Source organism: Syngnathus acus, chromosome 16, assembly GCF_901709675.1.
Source record: "Syngnathus acus chromosome 16, fSynAcu1.2, whole genome shotgun sequence".
Taxonomy (NCBI): Eukaryota; Metazoa; Chordata; class Actinopteri; order Syngnathiformes; family Syngnathidae; genus Syngnathus; species Syngnathus acus.
The window spans coordinates 2,403,884-2,423,270 of NC_051101.1; the positions used below are offsets into that span (position 1 = coordinate 2,403,884).

The 19,387-nt window shown below is 48.7% G+C and overlaps 1 protein-coding gene across 3 annotated transcripts; it reads right to left on the reverse strand.

The window, feature by feature from the left end:
- Nucleotides 1–1,032: 1,032 nt before the first annotated feature.
- Nucleotides 1,033–19,387, reverse strand: LOC119135578 (CUGBP Elav-like family member 3). 3 transcript variants are annotated; one of them, XM_037273302.1, is made up of 15 exons: nt 18,884–19,387; nt 18,650–18,681; nt 17,548–17,776; nt 16,096–16,178; nt 7,269–7,317; nt 6,582–6,710; nt 6,426–6,505; nt 6,133–6,288; nt 5,817–5,961; nt 5,485–5,634; nt 5,288–5,374; nt 4,332–4,436; nt 4,108–4,251; nt 3,693–3,852; nt 1,033–1,934 (listed from the first exon to the last, which is right to left on the reverse strand). In XM_037273302.1, exons 3-14 carry the CDS (start codon nt 17,690–17,692, stop codon nt 3,725–3,727), a joined length of 1,401 nt encoding a protein of 466 aa, XP_037129197.1. In that variant the 5' UTR covers nt 17,693–17,776; nt 18,650–18,681; nt 18,884–19,387; the 3' UTR covers nt 1,033–1,934; nt 3,693–3,724. The 3 variants fall into 3 exon arrangements, with proteins under 3 accessions (XP_037129197.1, XP_037129198.1, XP_037129199.1); XM_037273303.1 differs by having other exon boundaries at nt 5,312–5,374; nt 18,884–19,386; XM_037273304.1 differs by lacking the exons at nt 17,548–17,776; nt 18,650–18,681; nt 18,884–19,387 and adding an exon at nt 16,634–17,515.

Sequence of the window (19,387 nt, forward strand, 5' to 3'; positions counted from 1 at the left end):
TTCTGTTTGTTTCTCAAAATAGTTGTCAATTGTTTTGATAATCGATTGGTTATTGATTAATCCTTGCACACCATGTAGTCGTGATACATATCTGTGACACTACATTGTTATTACTATACAGCTAGCTGCCAGTATCCATTTGGCTGCATATCTTACTCCTGTCAATCATTATATTTAAACAACATGTGAACATTTGATTCAATTTAGACCATTTTATTATTTCGGGAAAACAATGGCGAGCAAAGTTTCTTTTTGTAGTCAGATTGCCAGATGCCGCCGCAAACATTTTCCTTTTGTTCGAAGCTGCTGCGTTGGCTTCATCTTGTTTGGTTTAACCTTTGACCGATATCAATAGAAAAAGGGCTGATGTGTAACGTGCACATGTTGCAGTTAGTCATTTGTGACATGTACCGAAGGCTCGCTAACTGCTTGTTACTTGTGCCGGGAGGGGAATCCGAAACCTCAGCTCAGTGAGCGCCTAAAGAGGGGACGATCGATAGACCTACCTCACCTGTGCAGTTAAGAAGTGTTTCATGAACACGAGACATTATGTCCTGTGTGGGAAACAGGTTTGAAATGAGAACAGTAAACAAAAATTTTGTATTAACAGATACATAAGAAAAAAAAAATACTGTCACTATCAATGATAGGCTAATAAGCAGGCAACTCCTACAGAGAAATCTATGAGATAACGCACACACTTGGCTCAAACACTGCTATCTCTCTCGCTCTCTTCTTATTTTTTTTAATCCTGACGCTGACGCCCCTCTCTGGTCACAAGTGGAATCACGTTTAGAAATTTTCTGTTCGATTTTTCCTTTACAAATAGGATTAAGAAAATCAATGATAATGTTGCTACAATCAACCGTAAAAATGATGAAAAACATTCACTCATACAAAAACACACTTTCAGAGAGAAATAATGAATATGTTAGACAATTCCACCATTCCTAGCTTTGCACAACAACAGGACACGCCTCAAGTATGATACTTTTTATTTTAACTTAAAAAGAGAGCGGATCAAAAACAGGGTTCAATAAATTAGAAATAAATATAATTGTTGTCGTCATTAATAATACATACATTATAATTACGCCATTGCGAGAGTCTGACACAAAACGGGCCCTCGGAACGTCTTGTTTTTTTCTTTTGTTTTCTCTAGAAAAATTCTAAAATGAAAATATTGCAACCCACTCAAATCCCCTTTCTCCCCTCGATAAACAAAATAATTAGATAAATAAATAAAAAATAGCTCAAATATTAAAACCTCCCGAATAAAAGTGCAACCCCCCCTTCCCTGTGTTTTTCACCTAAAATCTACGTAGAAATTTAAAATAGGTTAGTGATCTCCCATTGTACAATTTGGAATGTAATAATCAATTTTTATGAAGATGATAATGTTACTAGTGGTAGTAGTAGTAGTAATAATAACAATAATAATAATGACAATAATAATAATGTTGTGTCCCTTTTCAGAGTTGCTAAAGATCTTTTTGCAAGTCTTTTAAATGCTGTTTGTCCACTAAGTTATTTACATGATGTCCTTTTTTTCTGTTTTCCTTCTGTGAATCTGACTTTTTTTTTGTCCTCATACTGAAATGAACCCACCGCCAGCCAGTGGGTCCTTCTATATTTGTCAGGTAATAGAGATGTATATGGAAGTGATATATCAGCACTTTTTTTTCAGAGGGGCGTGGGGGGAGTAAACCGTTCACATACGGCAGGCTCGCATTGTAATTAAACACCCCGTCAGTGACTAGGTGGCGCTCTCACCGAGTGTGGTATGTACACTTGTGTGCATGGGTGTGTGTGTGCGTGTGTGTGCGTGTGTGCGGGTGTGTGTGTGTCAATGCAAGTATGTGAATGCACTTCGCCGATGCACAGAGGCGACAGGAAAGCGCTCTGGAATTTCCACCTCTGCTTGGAAAGGTCACCTATGGACGGACGGAGGGAGGGAGGGGCAGATGCATGGATGGATGGATGGATGGATGGATGGATGGATGGATGGATGGATGGATGGATGGATGGATGGATGGATGGATGGATGGATGGAAGATGATAATGGCAGTGGTTGAACAGGGGGAAGAGAGAAGGACAGAAGCCTTGTTAGACATGTTTGGGGATTTTTTTTTTTTAGCATGCTCATTGTCACGTGGGCCTGTTGTCGAGTTTTCTCGTGTGGCGGTCCGTGGTGAGCTCGCCCAAACGGAATGATGAAATGCTGACACTTTGCTTTTACATTATTATATGCCTTTTTTTGAGAGGGTTTCGGACGCAAATGGAGGCTGTGTGTGTTATGCAGAAGCATTTCTAAAATAGCATGACACTCCTTTATTTATAATACGTGCTGCTGTGCGAAAGCACCTACTCACACTGGCCTGACAGCTGCCACACATTTTTTGCGTGTCACATTTGGATTGCAGTCACAAGATTCTCTGCGTGTGATTTTATCACCAAATTGCAATACAATACAATGGAACCATCAAGGTTGTCTAATTGGCATTTTAAATTTGCTTGCACATAAAAGTTCATTAGAAATTGTATCTCAATCAATGTTTGAAAACAAACAGTTGTAAAACGAATGAAAACGTTATGTATTGTACTTCAATCAAAGGTTTGTTTCTGTAGCGTTGATGCGATTCAGTGATTTTTCCACCACCGCTAGAGGGAGCCCACTACACGCTGAGACTCATTGCCTGAGGTTCTCTTTGATGATTGTGTTCCCTTTGGGGCTCCGTGGCAGCCTTTACTTCTAAACAGCAATATTACAATTATAAAATAATAACTCTTCTTTTTAGATATCAAATCACGATACTGCTTGTCTGCATGTGTTCAGTGACGCCCGCCCGCCTCGACGGTACTGTCTTGACATGTAAACACGAGTGCACGCCAACCATCTGTTCAAAAAAATAACCCGCAGGAACCGACCAAAAACCGAGCCACTAAAGAAACAAACTACACAATGGCTCAAACTACTGCAACAAATTTTCATCACGTTGTGACCCTCGAACATTATTGATCAATGAGCCCAGGTCAATAGAAAATCAGCATGCAATGCACAGTCTGCGGTCACCATGGCAACAGGACACGAGCTGACGACACAAACCGCCAACCAACCCAGGCAATCAATTGCCAAGGCAACCCAAAAACAGGCTGGCCAATCAGAGTACTACATTGTTAGGGGAAGGGAGGGGGGGCTTTATTGCTCACTAGGCGACCATTGCCGTGGCAATGGGGGTCCTGCTGAATAAGAATTGGATGGAAAAATCTGCGCTGAGTTGCCATGATAGCAACAGAACAAAAGATTAAATCTGCGCATAGTGTACTTCTGGAAATAGCAGTCGGGAGAATTTCGGTATTTATATTTACATACAGAAAATTAAAGTGAATCGATTAACAATCTATAGCTGTGGCCAAAAAAGCAAAGTGTAGAGAGCCTCTGACACCAAAATGAATGGAATGTTGCTAGGCAACAGACTGTCAGATCTCTCACTTTATTGCTCACCTGTTTCCTCTTTGTGCTACTGTATGTAACGCACAAGCTTAGCCACCACAATTCCTCCTGTTATTTGAGGAAACACGGTAACCCGCGTTTTTCTGTTTCCGCTTCATTTCCGTTTTTCCATCTTTGTTTTCCTGTGTTTGCCTCAAGCGGTACGAGCATTCAAGTGGCATGTCGTTGGCACACTCACCTTCATTTGTGTGTTCCTCTTCCCGTTGTTACTCAGTAGGGGCGGTTGGCATCCTTGGGCCTCTTGAGTTGCACTTTCAGTCTCTTCATGCCGATCTGGAAGCCGTTCATCGCCTGGATGGCGGCCTGAGCGCTGGCAGGATTGTCGAAACTCACAAAGCCTGGAGGGGGAGGGAAAAAAAAAGGAGGACAGGTTGTTTTGATAAATTCACTTCGTCCTGTCTCAACTTGGAGACACAGCAAGGCGCTGTAGATCAAAATAATTCATGGGTGGGTGGCTTAATTGATTCTGCGTAAGAGCCCCCCTTGTTTTTTAATCACTTGTCCTTTCCTGTGTTCGATACAGCTGCTGTCTGCCCTCCCGCCCCTCCCCTTGTCTGCTACATGTGTGTGTGTGCGTGTGTGTGATGTCTCACCAAAACATTTGCTCTGGTTGGTGGCCCGGTCGACAAACACCTTCGCTGAGATGACATTGCCAAAGGGCAAAAACATCTGCAGCATTTCGGAATCGCTAAACTCCTGAGGCAGGTGGTAGATGAAGATGTTGCATCCCTCGGGACCTGCCGCACACACACAAGACAAGTTTCGAGGAAAGGGGTGTGGTCCTAAACACAGAGACAAAAAAATAAAGTGCCCTTACCTTCTCTTTGCTGCTGTTGCTGGGGCTGCTGGTGTTGCTGGGCAACCAGCGTGGGCTGCTGGGGGAAGGGCTGGTCCACCAATCCGTAGGCGGCGGGGTACGCCGCTATCAGGGCAGACAAACGGCCACGTTATCCGATTGGCCGGCGCCAACAGGTGGCAACACGGCAACGTCCAATGGGGCACGTTTATTTGGAGCCAAAATGCTTGCGGCTGAAGGTGAAAACTATAAAACGTCTGTAAAAACAATGAGCGAAACCACCGCTGTCCCCCACCTCCCTTTCCACTCTCCGGCTGTAAATCCTCCACACGGCACATTTCCAATTCTGATGCGTGAGCGGACAACAATATTTCACAGGTTTGCCTTCTTGTTTACAAATTGCAGTACTCGGGCCAAACTGGTGTCTGGGAATATGCTAAATATTAAAGAAACAAAGACAAAGAGTGGCATGAGCATCTTGGGTAGCAAACATAAACACCAAACATCCCTGACACATTTGTCATTTAATATTCACAAATTCAACTGTTTGTAGTGCCCAACTCTTTGCTAAAAAATCACTCCAAGACGCTGCCAGATTGCTGACTACGAAGGAATTGGTGTTAAGGAAGTAAGACTCACGGCAAGAGAGAGACAAGATGCATGTCAAGCTTAGCCCGGCGTGTTAGTGGAAATGACAAAAAAAACTTTGCCGGATGTACTAGAGCAATTCCGGGTTTTTTTTCCCCCTGAATCAAAAGATCAGATTTTTAAGGGTAATGCAATCAGATGGGTTTGAAATGCTCTAAAACTATTACAGCACCCTTAGCTTAAGGGGAAACCTTTTATGTAAAGCATCTTTTGAAACAAAGTTACAAGGCGCTTTGTAATAACAGAGAATGAACAACGAAGAAAGTATCGAGCAATTGATAGAAAAGGGAATAAGTCCATGTAATTATAGATGATAGAGGAGGAAATACCATCAAAGACGAGCGAGCACCCACCCGTGTAGTGCTGCATGCCGGCGTAGGCCTGCTGTAGCGGGTCCAAGGCTGCTGGAGTCTGAGCTGAAAAAAAAAAAAATCTAATTGAGGTTGAAAAACTCACCGTGGTCCTTCTACTCGTGTGAAAAAGGCCACGATGCTTATTTGTTGTGCATGTGCAGTGAGTGCCATACCTTGATATGTGTGAACGCCATTGGTGTATAAAGTCTCAGTTCCTTGCTGCCCATTGGTCGGCGCGGACACGGTGCCATAGCCGTTGACACCGATCGGCGGAGGGAGAGCTGGCACGGGCGTAGCCGCGATAGTCGGTGGAGTGTTCGTCCCTGCTGGCACGAGTCGCACGGATAGAATCTCAGACACGGTAGACGTACGTCATTAATGTTGCGTTTGGAGCTTATTTCAAGGTATCGGGTATTTGCGAAGGATGCCGATACCATCACTGATACTCGGCTGTGGTAAATTGAGAGTAAAATGCCCGCCGACTGCGGCGAGAGCGAGCACCTACCCGAAGATGGAGTGATGGGCGTGATGGGCGTGGCGATGATTCCGTTGGCATTGAGCGCCGCCATCTGCTGCATCTGTACAGCGGCGACGGTGGCCACGGGGGACAAGTACGCCGACTGGGCGACCAGAGCCTGCTGTTGGACCAGCTGCAGCGGAAACAAAGATACAGTCGACCGCTTACGGCGATGGAGGAGCAAATGACGAGAGATGTGATTACAGCCCCAGTCGGCGGGTTAATGGCCATTATGCGGCTAACGGGGTTAGCTCCACTTAGCCTCTCGGAAACGAGGAGCTCCTTTGAAGAGCGCGCCACTTGCCTGAGCGTTGACCGCCTGCGTGTAGGCGTTGTAGGCGGGGAAGCTGATGCTAACGGGGCTGAAGATGCCCAGCTGCGAGGCCACTTGCTGCATCCGCCTCAGACCTCGCTCCTTCTCCGTGTCGGCGAACTTCACCACCAGGCTGGACGACGCCCCCTGCCGCCAAAGCGCCTCAGCATCAGCGCGGGGCTTGTCCCGTAACGACGCCATTACGAGCCAGCGTCGCGTGTTTAGGAGACAATTAAGCGTGCAAGATGCCAGCAGCCAATCGTTTGAAAGCACCTTCAACTCACAGGCATTGTGCGACTCCCGTGCAGGCTACCGATTGCAGCCTGGGCTTCGGCGTGTCCCTGGAATTTGACAAAAGCGCACCCTAGAGGAGGAAAAACGACAAACCAAGATCTGAAATGGCGCGTCCCGGCAGAAGGCTCGCTCGCTCGCTTGTCTACCTTTGCTGGTACCGTCAGGTCCTCGCAAGACGGTGCACTCGTCGATGCTGCCGAAGGGCTCAAACAGCCTTCGGACATCCTCGTCGCTCTGTTGCTTTCCCAGCATGCCCACAAACAACTTCCTGTCCTCTGAGCAACAAAACCAACGAGAAGGAAATCATCAGGAGCGCCTCGGGCCAAAGAGACTCAACAAAAACATTTTAAAAAAGACACGTGTTCTTCCAACATTTATGTAACAAAAGAGCAACTATTGATGCTAACCGTTAGCATGTCATCGCTATTTCCCATTCCGAGTCCGCCTTTCTGTTTACACTGATCTTTCTTCCTTGGACGTCCCTGCTTGCCCACCACACTTGCACCCACTTGCTCCACTCACAAAGCTGACTCCATGACAGTGATATACTATAACAAATTTTGACTCAATTGTACACTGCCATACATTCAGACCGTGCATCCTTCCCACTGCTCGGGGGCATTATTGTTGTTTTGGTAGAACGCTTCCTCTGTTGTCCACCAGGGAGCAGCAGTCACTGCAGTGGAACGAGGAGACAGCAAGCGGGGTGGCTGCCAAGCTCCCCTGATGACTACTCTCCAACTCCATGATCCATTTGGAGACTTAGCCTTGTCTTTGTCACTCAGTGCATGCGTGCGTGCGTGCGTGCGTGCGTGCGTGCGTGCGTATCTCACCTCCTCTGCCCTCACTGTCTGCCGGTTTCACCTGGATGGGCCGATTCATCTGCAGAAGAAAACGAAGAGTGAGTACAGGTGGTCTTTGTAAACTGGACTTGACAATGAGTGGCATTTGTTCGCTTTCCAATCCATTAGTGACGAGAATCCAGCAAAAAATGTCAACACAATGTCACCTATACGTCTGCTTATTGTTGCTATTTTTGATCAGAAAATGCAGAAAAAAGGCAAAAGAAATATTTCCGTGTACGTTTTTGTACTTGGCAAATCACATTTGGCATTTATCATTCATGAAGTTTGAACCAGGATGTTTGTCACACAATCTTTCCTTCTCTCCCTCTGTCACAAACACACACACACACACACTTACACACATAATCGGAGTGGAATACCACGGGGGAGAGACAAGTGACGAGATTAAGAATGAAGGCCATCTGATCTGGATTACAGTGCGACTACGGATTAGATGAGGGACATGAGTGAGTTGAGAGCGAGAGAGAGAGAGAGAGAGAGAGAGAGAGAGAGAGAGAGAGAGAGAGAGAGAGAGAGAGAGAGAGAGAGAGAGAGAGAGAGAGAGAGAGAGGGGAGAAGACAAGAAAGGGAGAGAAGGAGGGAGGAGAAGGTGTGGTGGCTGAAGTGACAAAATGTGGGAAGGCCACAGTCTATCAAAACAAAAAAATTAATAAAGAGAGAAAAACATATTTGAGAAGGGAGAGGCCTGCGGGACCCCGGCTGACTTTGGAGCGACATAAAGGGCAGATGGAAGGCCAAGAGGAACACAGGCAGTGAATGGGACCGCTGGAGAGGCGAGCACGGGGGGGGGGGGGGGGTGTACAGCAGGCATCGCATCGACGGAGGGATGGAGTGTGGGAGGATGAAAGCAAAGCTGGCGCTGGAGAGGATGATTCAAAAAGAGCCAGTGAGCGAGTGAGCGAGAGAGAGAGAGAGGACGGGAGAGGCAAGCGTGATTCAGTCGTGACTTGCTCTGTCTAAAAAATGTCACGACAAATAAGATCCATCGCCTGGGATTTATTATGCATGCATGCGCACACATGTTCTGCATAGCCCTTCAGCGCACACACACGCACGCACACACGCACACACATTGCTTAGTCATAGTACTGAGGAAATGAGACGGAGTAGTAATGCCAGCGGGGAAAGAGTAGGGCTGCATGCGGGAACGATGGCAATGAAAGAAAAGTCAAGAAATGCGAGCAAAATTCCCCTGAGAAAGGGAGAGAGCTCCACAAAGAGAAGAAGCACAAAATGATTTGGAGAAAAAGGACAATATTGATTCCAAGCCGAGTGAAACGAAGGACGCACCCCTTTCCTAACTGAATCTGTACGGTGATGAGTGACAGCATAGCAATGACGGGAAAGCGCCCTTAGGGCTTTCTCCGAGAATTCACGTGGAGCAGCGTTCCGTGTGGACGCAGTAGAACGTAGAAAGCTCCCCGTGGGGTGTTAAGGCCGTTCATGTAGTGAACCTGCTAATTGTGGAGGGCGCAGCGCCGGGAGTGGCGGATCCATACATTTGATTGATTCATCAGCTCTGAGCTGTCAACACAAGCGCTTGATCGATGGCGCCGTTGTCGTCGACGCTCGCGCGCGTTGGCAGGGGGCACCGCGAGGCATATTTTTAACCTCACACCTTTCTTGAAACTTGCACACACACACACCAGCACCAGTGTTCCCAGTGACCTTGGATTCACACCACCCACCCATCTGTCCGTCCGTCCATCATCCGCTGTCCATTCGGGCGGCAATCTGTTTTGCGCTACCGAGTCATCGATCAGCCACGTCTTGTTCATCGATTTGAGGCTGCGCACGTTGTAGTGAGGGCGGCTGATTGTTGCCAGATCTGTGCCACCAACCTTCAGCACGTCCATCTCTGCCTTCATCGGGCCTTCATTGCGGCGCGACCTGAGTGGGCGGCTCCTCTTACGAAGCATTTCTGCTCAAATAGCAAAGAACGCACGCACGCAAGACGGCGGCCGCTTCTGCACGCAAAGACAAACCAACGGCATAGGAAACCGTCCGGTTGCCGTGGCGACTGCACGACGGCACGCACGGGCTAGGTAAACAAGGATGCCAGTTGCCAAGGGAGACCGCTGCGATCTTGTGCTAAACAAAGAATCGCTAAGTGCTTTGCCGCACACTGTACGCAAGAGCAGATTTCAGCCGCTTTGGAAGAATGAACTGTGCTTTTTTTTTCTTCTTCTAAAAGTACGGAGAGTGCATTTATGCTCAAGTTGGGGCCGTTTTTCTAGTATTAGCGAGTGCTTCAGTGTCACAATACAACTTCGATCGGGCTGTCAATTAAGTATGGCGGCCGCATGTCAGACACGCCGCGTCCTTGCGCTTTCTTTCCGTGACAGTGCACACGCGTGGAGAGCCTCGCGCGCCTTTCCAGTCAGATTAGCCTCTCATTACTCACGTTCCAATTAAGACGTCATTAAGAAGAACCATCTGCATACGAGCGGGCGCTCGCTCGCGTGGTTTTTCTGTTTTTTTGAGCGGCATTCGCGAGGGATGGGGAGTCGCTTCGTGAGCATGCGATGTGACGTATATGTGACGTATCGTAAAATGGCCGCTCGAAAGCAGAACCTCGCGCATGCACGCGTGAGCCCGCATGCAAACGCGCTCAAATTTGCATGCCGTGCCTCTAGTCGACACAAATGGAGACGCGCTCGTGTCTTCACATGCACGGCTCGTACTTTTCTCTGCGCGCCCACAAACACGTCCTCTACACACAAGAGTTAATCTTCCTCCCTTCAGTGATGCAGGGAGGATTAGGGGATATTAAATCCTCGGATTATCCAATCAAATCGTATTCTACTCGCTCCCTCCCCCACCTTGGCAAAATCAGTGGAACAAACCATTGCCCCACATCCAGCGGGAGGGGGGCGGGGGCTATTTGGAACAAGGATTAAAGGACAGTGTTAATTCATTTCCATATTTGTATTGGTTGTGTTTTGCTGCAAAATGCTGCAGGGCAATCACCTCCTGCAAAAATCAACGATGGAAGAGATTAGAGTGCACAGCATGAGAAGAGACAATTATTTTGGGTGCATATGTTAAGCACACACACCCCTCCTCCTCTCAGCAAGCACACACTTTCACATGCGTTTTATTTTTATCCAGCATGATTTTATCTCGCGTGATGCCCGCGCTTCCCCGCAGCCATTCTACTCCCTCTTAGCTGGTTGTTTCTTTCTTTCACGACCGTGTCACGTTCGGTCTTGTTTTGTAAATATATACGGCGAGAGAAGAAGCGCGGATCGGGAAAGTGGAGCGGCGCATCGCGCGCAAAACAGCGCCGCCACCGCAAAATCGTTGCGCGTGCACACGACCCTGCTGTTTACACTCTTTTGCAGCTGGATGAAAACGGCGGCGGAGCGGACGAGCTCACAGCCCCTCCTCTTCCTCATCGTGTTGGTTTTTGCATCCGCCGGGTTGCTTAGCAACCTGGCATCTCGCTCAGCCCCGTCGCCTGGTAACCGGGGTCCGCTAGCATCATAGAAGCCCCCCGCCCCCGCAGCCGTCCGCTTTTCACACCTGAAGAGTACGTGACAACCATGCCTTCTTGATCTGCCATTTTCTTTCAAGCCCCGCCCCCCCCAGAAAAATATGGCATGAAAGTGTGCACAGAGCAGAGCTAACCACCTTGTCGATTTGTCTAACATGAGTGTGTTTTTTGTCAGAGCATTCTGCATGAGGGAGGCGAGCACAGCGCTCAGTGAAATTTGATCCTTTGGATTTAGCGTCGCATAATCCAACAGGACTACGGCGGATAAATGCTCGACCTATGCGCTCGGAGCTTCTTTCTATTTTGGGGGGGAGTCTAAGTCCTTTGGGAAATGAGCTGAGGAATTAAAAAGGCAGCTCAAATCCATACAAATTCATGATTGCAAAAAAAAAAAAAAAAAAAAGGAATGATGAGATTACTTTGCAGGCAGAGCACATTTGGCGAGTTGAAAAAGCGGAAACGGAAAAGTACAGAATCATGTCACATGTCTATTTTTTTGTCCTGTCATGTTGGATTCGAAGCATTTGGGAGACTGGAAGGCACTTTCTCCCTTATGGATCCACACTTTTGGATTTCGACATGAATGACCTCGGCTGGGTTTCGTGTAGCATAACGCTAAGAATGCAATTGAAAATTTACAGATCAACTTTAAGCTCATTCAATACATTTTTCAAAAACTCGGATGAAACCATTTCATCTTCAGCATCGACATACAACCAACAAATCATTGACATGACCGTCAGCGGGCCGAAGTGTGCCGGGACTGAGATTGCAGTCAAAAGGTCGCAGGCCAAGCGCCACCAGAGTCCTGTCACGGCCCGAATTGTCCGACCGCGCACACACCAGTAGCCGACGTCTTTGTCCCAAAGTGACAGAAGTGCGGCCAGACGTCACCCCGCCGGCGCCGCCGCCTCCCGCAGATGCCATTCTTCCCCACAGCAGCCACCCGGCCCTTCCTCCACGCAAACTTTTGTCTGTCTTCCTCCTTCTCGCTAAGCCCCGCCCCCTTGCACCTCCCAGTCTCGCCCGACAGCATTCATGGCAAACCTCTTCATGAGCCCGACCGCTCCTGAGAGGCCCAGACTCCTTTTTCATCCTGACACGTTCCATTCACTCCTCATATGGCTCCCTCCATACGTCTGCCCGTGTGCTAATGTTAGCATATACCACACACTCAGTTTCCTTAATAGCTAACTCTAACCTTGAACGTAACTCGCTACGTCAAACGTCGTCCGTCGCGCCTCATAAAAGAAAAAGTGTCATCGACGCCAAGCGAACGGAGGACAGGATGCTGGCATACGACGAGAAAAAAAGTCAGAATACTCAGGGAGAAGATGATATTAGAAACTTGCCATTTTATAATTTAAGAGTGGGCGAGCAGGTCCGCGCGAGTGCCGGTCGACGTACAAGAAAGATCCAATCCTGCTCATCACGTGCCTCATCACAAGCACGCCAAATTTATTCACAAGAGCGGCTGGGCTACAAATGTTCTTGGTTGTGTGCGTGTGTGTGTGCGTGTGTGTGAGAAAGACGACGCATGGATCTGCGTGTGCGTGTTCCAAAGAGGCAGGTTTCTCTCTAGGGTCAGACTTTTATGAGAGGATGATTAGATTCCGCTTAATTTTTGTGGTGAAATATGAGGCAGGCTTTCTTTCTCTCGCTCTCTCTGTCTCCATGTTGCCAAATGCGCTCACACACGGCAAAGACTTTTGTATGAAACAAACAGGCTAAATCCCTATCGGTCTTAGCTATACACCAACCCCCCCCCCCCCCCCCCAAACTCAGGCTCCACCTCTTTCTCTCCACTCACAACACACACACTTGATTCTACATTTGTCACCCTACTCCCATCCCACACACAGCGAAGATAAAAATAGGGAATCAGAATGAGGGAAGGGGCGGGGTGGGGTGGGGGGAGTGGGCGATACACATCACAAACACCATCAGGCGGGGCGAGATAGAGGCGGAGGAGGAGAAAGGAGAGAAAGAGAAAATGAAAGAAGGAAGCAAGAGGAAGCACGCTTGCATTCTAAATTGAAAGTGCAGCAGTAAGCAGTGAAGGGGAATAGTAAACAGTGCTGCTGACCATATAAATATGCTAAATTAGCCCACAAAGTCACCCTAGTGGATAATTGCTCATCATGGCTTTGCCCCGTCGGGAGGCCTCCTGCCGGGCATCTTCCATTCCAAGTGGAAAAACACGTGCCAACTTACACGCTTTGCACGGACCGTACGTCATATTAGTCGTTCTTTGCAGAGGATAAAGAATACATGCATGTAAGTATTGCTACATGTGCTGCAGCACCGTCTGTGCTCAGATATCCGTGACTTAAAGGTTAAAAGGGGTATGACACTGCCGCATAGATGCTAATTGTTGGCCCATGTGCCGATCAATGGACCATATCTGTACAATAAAAGTCAGTCAGATTGATTTATATGAAGATCCCAACCGCTCTTTCAGCTGCAGTAATAGTCGTTGTTTTTCACAGAGGCTAAACGAAAATGGGCCTACGAGTAGTTTGGTATTGTCTATCTACATGTGTTGCTGCACCCTTTATGTTTAAATACACACTGCTTCAATGCTTTTAACCAACTAGGGATGACTAATAGCACCTTTTTGTCAATTAACACAATGATGAATATAATGACGGATTCTTTTGTTGCCATTTGCGCCACTTGTGTCATTGTCTATAATTTCCTTGATGACACAAAATCATCGGTGACGATACGACTGCCGCACAACGGCTAACCGGGATCGGCCTCAAACTCCTTTCGCAGTGGCCGCTTGAGTATTGCGTCATGTCCGTGCACCTTTAAATCAATAGCGTGACTACAAAGTGCATATTTTCACAAGCAAGTGCATTGATACATTGCTGCTGGAACAATGATGCAGATTAATAATTTAGCAGGCATCCAGTGTGTCATGGGAAGCGAAGCACACGTGTGTGTGTGGGGGTGTGTGTGTATGTGTGCATGTGTGTGCGTGCGTGTGTGGATAGGCTAGGCTCTAATTAAAGAAGAGCGTTCCCAGGACAGCAGTGAAGCATGACAGCACATACCTGCTAAGCTGCTTATCACACTTTAATTTCACCTACACGAAGATTTGGGGAAGTCAGCGTGACTGAGCCAAAACGCGTGTTTGTATGTGCCGATTGTGGAGCGACTCTCAAGTGGAACAAAGATGAGGGGAGCGATAACAGGCCAGGGAGGAAAGAGCGGATTTGAGAGAGTGAGATCAACAGCGGCGAACAAAAGGAGGAGATAAAGAAAAGATTACAGAGCAGCTGCAGGCCGCCAAAGATCGAGATGGGGGAGAGCGAGTGAGCGGCCGGCCGAGAGTCGAGCTGATGACGACGTGCGGATCACGGCCGCTTTTGCCTTCATTTGCGTGGGCCTTCATTTGAGTGGCTTTCAGGCAGCATGTATGCAAAGTGAACGCAGAAGCACCGGCGGAGGGAGGGGGGGGGGGGGGGGGGTTCCCTCTGAAATATGATATATACTATGTACATATATGTATTTATATCCTAAAATGACCTTGTGTGTCTTGTTAGTATAGCAATATGGTGGCAGGAGGTTGGTGGTCTGTTTCCGAGGTCAGAGGTCAGAGTTAAGCCACGAGGTTGGGGGGGTGTTTGAGTCTTTGCGACTGACGGCAAAGTCAAAGCTTGCTTTTTAGATGGAATTTGGATTTCAAGGCCAGTCAAAGTGAAAGCAGAAGCACACACTCATGCCCAATGATTTGAAAAGGGTTAGGCGCCATCTCAAGGCACCACTCAATGGAAGTTTGGGGACCGATATGAGGCCGAGATCGAGATTATTGACTTCATATCCCAGAGGGAATATTGCCGCGACGTCAAATATGGCAAAACATGTCCCAGTATTGCTTTTCAGCCACTGAGCCTGATCAAATCTCTGTACGCGCGATTTTATTTCCTTAGAAGTAAACAGAAGGTGCAGGATGGAGGCCATCTGCCCATCTGCCTCTTTCTCGTTTGCTCTTCTCCCAGCCGGGTTCGGACCGACCCATCGTTGAATGGAGCGTACACACACACACACACGCACACACGCACACACACGCACACACGCACACACGCACACACACACACACACACACTTCAGCCCCTCTCGTCCCATGATGAGCCCAGCCAGCACCGGACTATGAAAATGAGTTGTGAGAAACTAATCATGCAGCTTAACAAGTGGAGCTGCGGAGGAGGCTGCGAGTGTGAGCGTGGCTGTGTGTGTGTGTGAGGGGGGGGGGCATTGTGAAACGGTCAAAAGGGTCAACTAATCAAGAGGAGGGGAAATGAAACGAAGGGTGAGGGGGGACGGCAGCATAGAGTGGCAGGGTGGGGGGGTGACGGCGATGTAGAGAGGAAGATTTAGAAGAAGGGTCGCCATAAGTGACTGTGAAATGAGAATCCGAGGAGGACGAGAGGCCGGGGCGGGGAAGAGGACATTAGGGAAAAAAGGCACATGAAGGCATAGCGGGGAGACATTGCAAAGGAGAAAGGAGCCAGTGGTAGCCAGAATATGCCGGCAAATTGCGCCAGCGCTCGGGAGCGATAGTGCTGGACATAAAGATGAGCAGAGGACAGATCGAGGATCATGTGAATGCAAAAGGAGATAATGAAAGGGACGAAGAAAAGGAGAAATTCGCTCAATCCCGGCACAAAATGCAGGTAGACACGAGCGATGGCAGATGTTGGAACATTTGTTGCGTCACCAACCACCGAGCCAAGAAAAACATTCCTTGTTTGCCAACAACTGAGTAGAAAGCCGAGAAAATCGTAACAGGGCAAAGGCACAGTGGTAAGTTGATCACGTCTTTTTAAATGTTTACGTCTTCCAAAGCATAAAACTGACAGTATCTGTTGTACTACTGTCTGTTGTACGCCATTCCAAAAAGTCATGCTAACAATGTAGCATCCGTGGCTAACTTTGGCCCATTCATTGCGCTAAAGATAGCTTAGCATTGCTAACACTGCTATTTTGGTGAAGGTTTTTGTCTGTAAATGCGCCAGGCAGAAGGACGAAGAATAAAAAATCATCAATTCAACGTATCAGGAGGGGGAAAGGTCAGCGGATGAGTCGAAGGCCGCAGTTGGGAAATGAATTTGACAGAAAGGTCAGCCCCCTCGGAGGGGCCCTAATTGGATGAACGCCGCATGTTGCCTGCCGCCTTTGTATGTCTGACATCATGCCGTGATTCCGACCGGGAGGCGGGCTCGCCCGTGTGCTTGTTGCATGAGTTGCGTGAAGGGTTCGGACGGCGTGCGCGAGTCGCAAGTGACTTACCCCCGGTAGTGTTTTCTGCTCGTGCAGGGCGCTCTGGGCTTTCAGCGCTGACTCCCTCGCGCAGTACGTCAGAAAGGCGCATCCTGTCACAAAGACAAGCAGTGAGGAGCCAGGAGGGAGGAGGAGGCCGCTTCGGGCTCAAATATTCTGCTGCACTCTATCGGATTCCCCCTACACACGACCCCACTACAGCGTGACTGAAGGACTCCTGCAGGACCCCCCCCAACCCCCCTACCCCTGATGACTTGTCAGCTGCCACGAGGGACTTACAGATATGAATATTCACATTCATGCACTGCAAGGATGGCTAAGAGCAGCATGATGATGCACTTTAGAGCAGAGGACACCGCACGGCACGCACGTCACGGCACGCACACGGCACGGCACCACAGACGTGTGCGCGGGGTCGAGCGGGCCGAGCCGCCGCACAGTCACTCACTGACGTCTACGCTGGCTGCATATACCAACCACGAGGCATGCCTCACGATCACTCCAAATACCCCGTCCCCCCCAATCGCTGCTTGCCTACGGGCTGTACCTGCGTCTGCATGTGTGAGGGAGGCTGGCCAGAGCCGTTTACTACACCTGTCACCAGCACTAAGACAACAAGATTGGCAGCAGGTTAGCATCCCGGTAACAGCCTGATGAAGGTACGTAGGGCAAAGAGGAAGACGGGACACCGTGATCGGGATGGAGGGAGGGGGGTGAGGGAGGGAGGAGGGGAGGGAGGTTCGGACGACAGCAGAAGCCACAAAGTGGATGGAACTTGCCAGAAGCGGCTGTTGAGATGACTCCCGCAAAATGTCCTGGGCCTCATTTCAGACTGTGCCAGAGCACCACGTTGACGTCAAGTTTATATTTTCTTGGCAAACACATTTTTTCATACGAAAAGATGGCCGAGCCTTCGCGTCAAACAGAACTTTTTACTTTAGCACCAATGAGATCCGCGCGACTTTGTCTCATCGATTCACGGTTAACTTGATTGTCCAGCGGTCGTCCGTCCGTGAGAGCAGAGCGATTGAGTTTTTTCCAAAGATGACATTTGCAGCATGCATGTTTACAAGGGACGGACAAGAGACACACGCGCACGCACACGCATGCATCTTGTGGTCCATCTCATTGCTTTAAGAGGAGCTTACTATGACTGAGCGGATTCTCAAAGCAGCAGATTCTTTTGCTTGTATCACACGGGTTTACAGGCCCATTACCCTGATTGGCGCGTACAGCCTAATCTGCCTCATAACACACACGCACGCACGCGCGCGCACACACGCACGGGCACACACACGCCCCTCTGACATCTCAAGTTTGCCTGGCCTTCTCTTTACAGATTCGAGTTGGAAGAGTTTGCAGAGCATTGCGTGTTTTCCCCATGTCATGCCGCAGGAGACGGAAGGGGGTGTGACCGTTTCCATGGCGACATCTATCCGCCAGTGCAATCCGTGTGCTCACCTTTGTGCATGCCCGTGTATTTGTCCTTGATGACGGTGAGCTCGTAGATTTTGCCAAACTGCTCAAAGATGGGCTTGAGGTCCTTCTCCTCCAGATTCCGAGGAATCTGCCCCACAAATAGTTTGATGGCGTCTGCCTCCTTCATCGGGACGGAGCGGGGCGGGGAGGGGAAGGGGGGTTCGGGAGGGGGGCTTGTTCAAGGACCAGGAGTGGCCGGTGTTTGCTGAATCTAAAGAATGGAAAATACAAAACGTTAGGAGGCTGGTGGGGGCCAAAGTCCAGCTCGGGAGCCATTTGCAGCCTCCACTGGTTTTACTTTTTGCTGACATTTATACTATTTGGGGGGGGACATGTTACGTTTCGGTTCGGTCAGGATGAGCCAAGAATTCCTTGAGGTGCTACTTGCATGGTGTCAAAGGTTGGAGAACTGCAGAAATAAGAGAAGCTTTTCACAAGCTTCTTCAAGTGACTCAATTTAGATACACTTGGGAAAGCCAGTGATGAAGTGACCTTCTCAAAGCACGAGCAACTTAGTGAAGACTTTTGAATAGAACAAGCTCGGAGGATTAGTGGCTTGCACATCTGCCTTCAAACTTTTGGCCCTTCCTTTGTGGCGCTTGGGCAACCGACGGCACTTGAACAACGGAGGCCCCCAAGGCTTTATGCCGAGCCTCTTGCCGTATTCCCTCAACAATCATGACAGCGTGAGCCTGTCCTCCATGACAAAGACACATTGCCACGAGCGTCTTAAAGAAGCACAAGGGGCTTTTTTTTTTTCTTTTTCAAAGTTCGGACACAAGCTTCAGCTCGTAAAGGATAGACATATCTCCAAAAATTTCATCATTTAATCCATTTGATTTGTAGGCGCAATAAATGATTTGAAAATATCCAGCTTGAACGTGAAAATGCACACGACTGAATCGTGATTGTGTGCGTGCACGCGCCTGATGACAAAGAGCTGCTTCTGCTCAAACAATTATGCTAATTTTAATGAGCCAATCTAAAAACAATAATGGCACCGTTTCCCTTCGATCAAAAGAACATGAATGGGGGGGTGGGGAGGGGTGAGGCAAGGTGGGAGGTGTGTGCGTGCGCGTGTTACCTTTTCGGTGGAGAAAGCAGCCGCGAGGATGCCTACAAGTGCAGAAAGGGAGAACATGATTGCATCGGACGGGCTTCTTTGTTTAGGGAGCTGGAGGTTACAACACGGATGTCATGGGGGGGGGAGTCGGGGGGCTCCCTTTGCTCTTTGTCCGACACCCCCACCCCCTTCCCTCCCTTCCTAAATGTACACACACAGAGTGGTGTAGGGTAATGGCATGTTTCAAAGTCTTACCTTTTGCAGGTGAAGCTTGTGACAAAAAGGGAGGGAGGGATGCTCGTGGGCTCGCCTTCCTCTCGTGCGGCGGCTCTTCTTTGTGCCTCCTCCTCCTCCTCGGATACTACAAGTTATGTCTTTGGAAAAAAGAAGCCCAGAGGAAGACTATTCTCAGCAACTAAGTAAGTGTCAAACACTTGTCAAGAAGAAAAGGAGGTCAAGGGAAAAACAACAACGGCGACTTGTTCGAGCTAGCTTCTTTTCACTTTCACGACGTGATGACAAACTAAATGGCGGGCGAAAAGAGCTTAATTGCTGCTAGTGAAAAAAGAAAACAAAACGTGCTTTTCTCTTCTTCTTCCTCCAAGCTCGTCGTGACTGTTCCCAGTTGCTCTGTTTTTGTTGTTGCTGTTGTTTTGTTGAGGGTGAAACGTGTGGTTCGTGCGCCCGCTTGCGTCTCGCCCGACCGACGGTTGCCTTTGCTTTCCTTCCTTTCACATCTTCTGCCGGTATCCTCGCTCC

Bases quoted from the DNA above. Each gene is read 5' to 3' on its own strand.
- LOC119135578 (XM_037273302.1), bottom strand. From the start codon at position 17,692: ATGAAGGAGGCAGACGCCATCAAACTATTTGTGGGGCAGATTCCTCGG. The intron at 6,711-7,268 runs GTGAGATACGCA...TTTGTTGCTCAG, and splicing joins AGACAGTGAGGGCAGAGGAG to AGGACAGGAAGTTGTTTGTG. The intron at 6,289-6,425 runs GTGAGTTGAAGG...CTTTGGCGGCAG, and splicing joins ACGGGAGTCGCACAATGCCT to GGGGCGTCGTCCAGCCTGGT.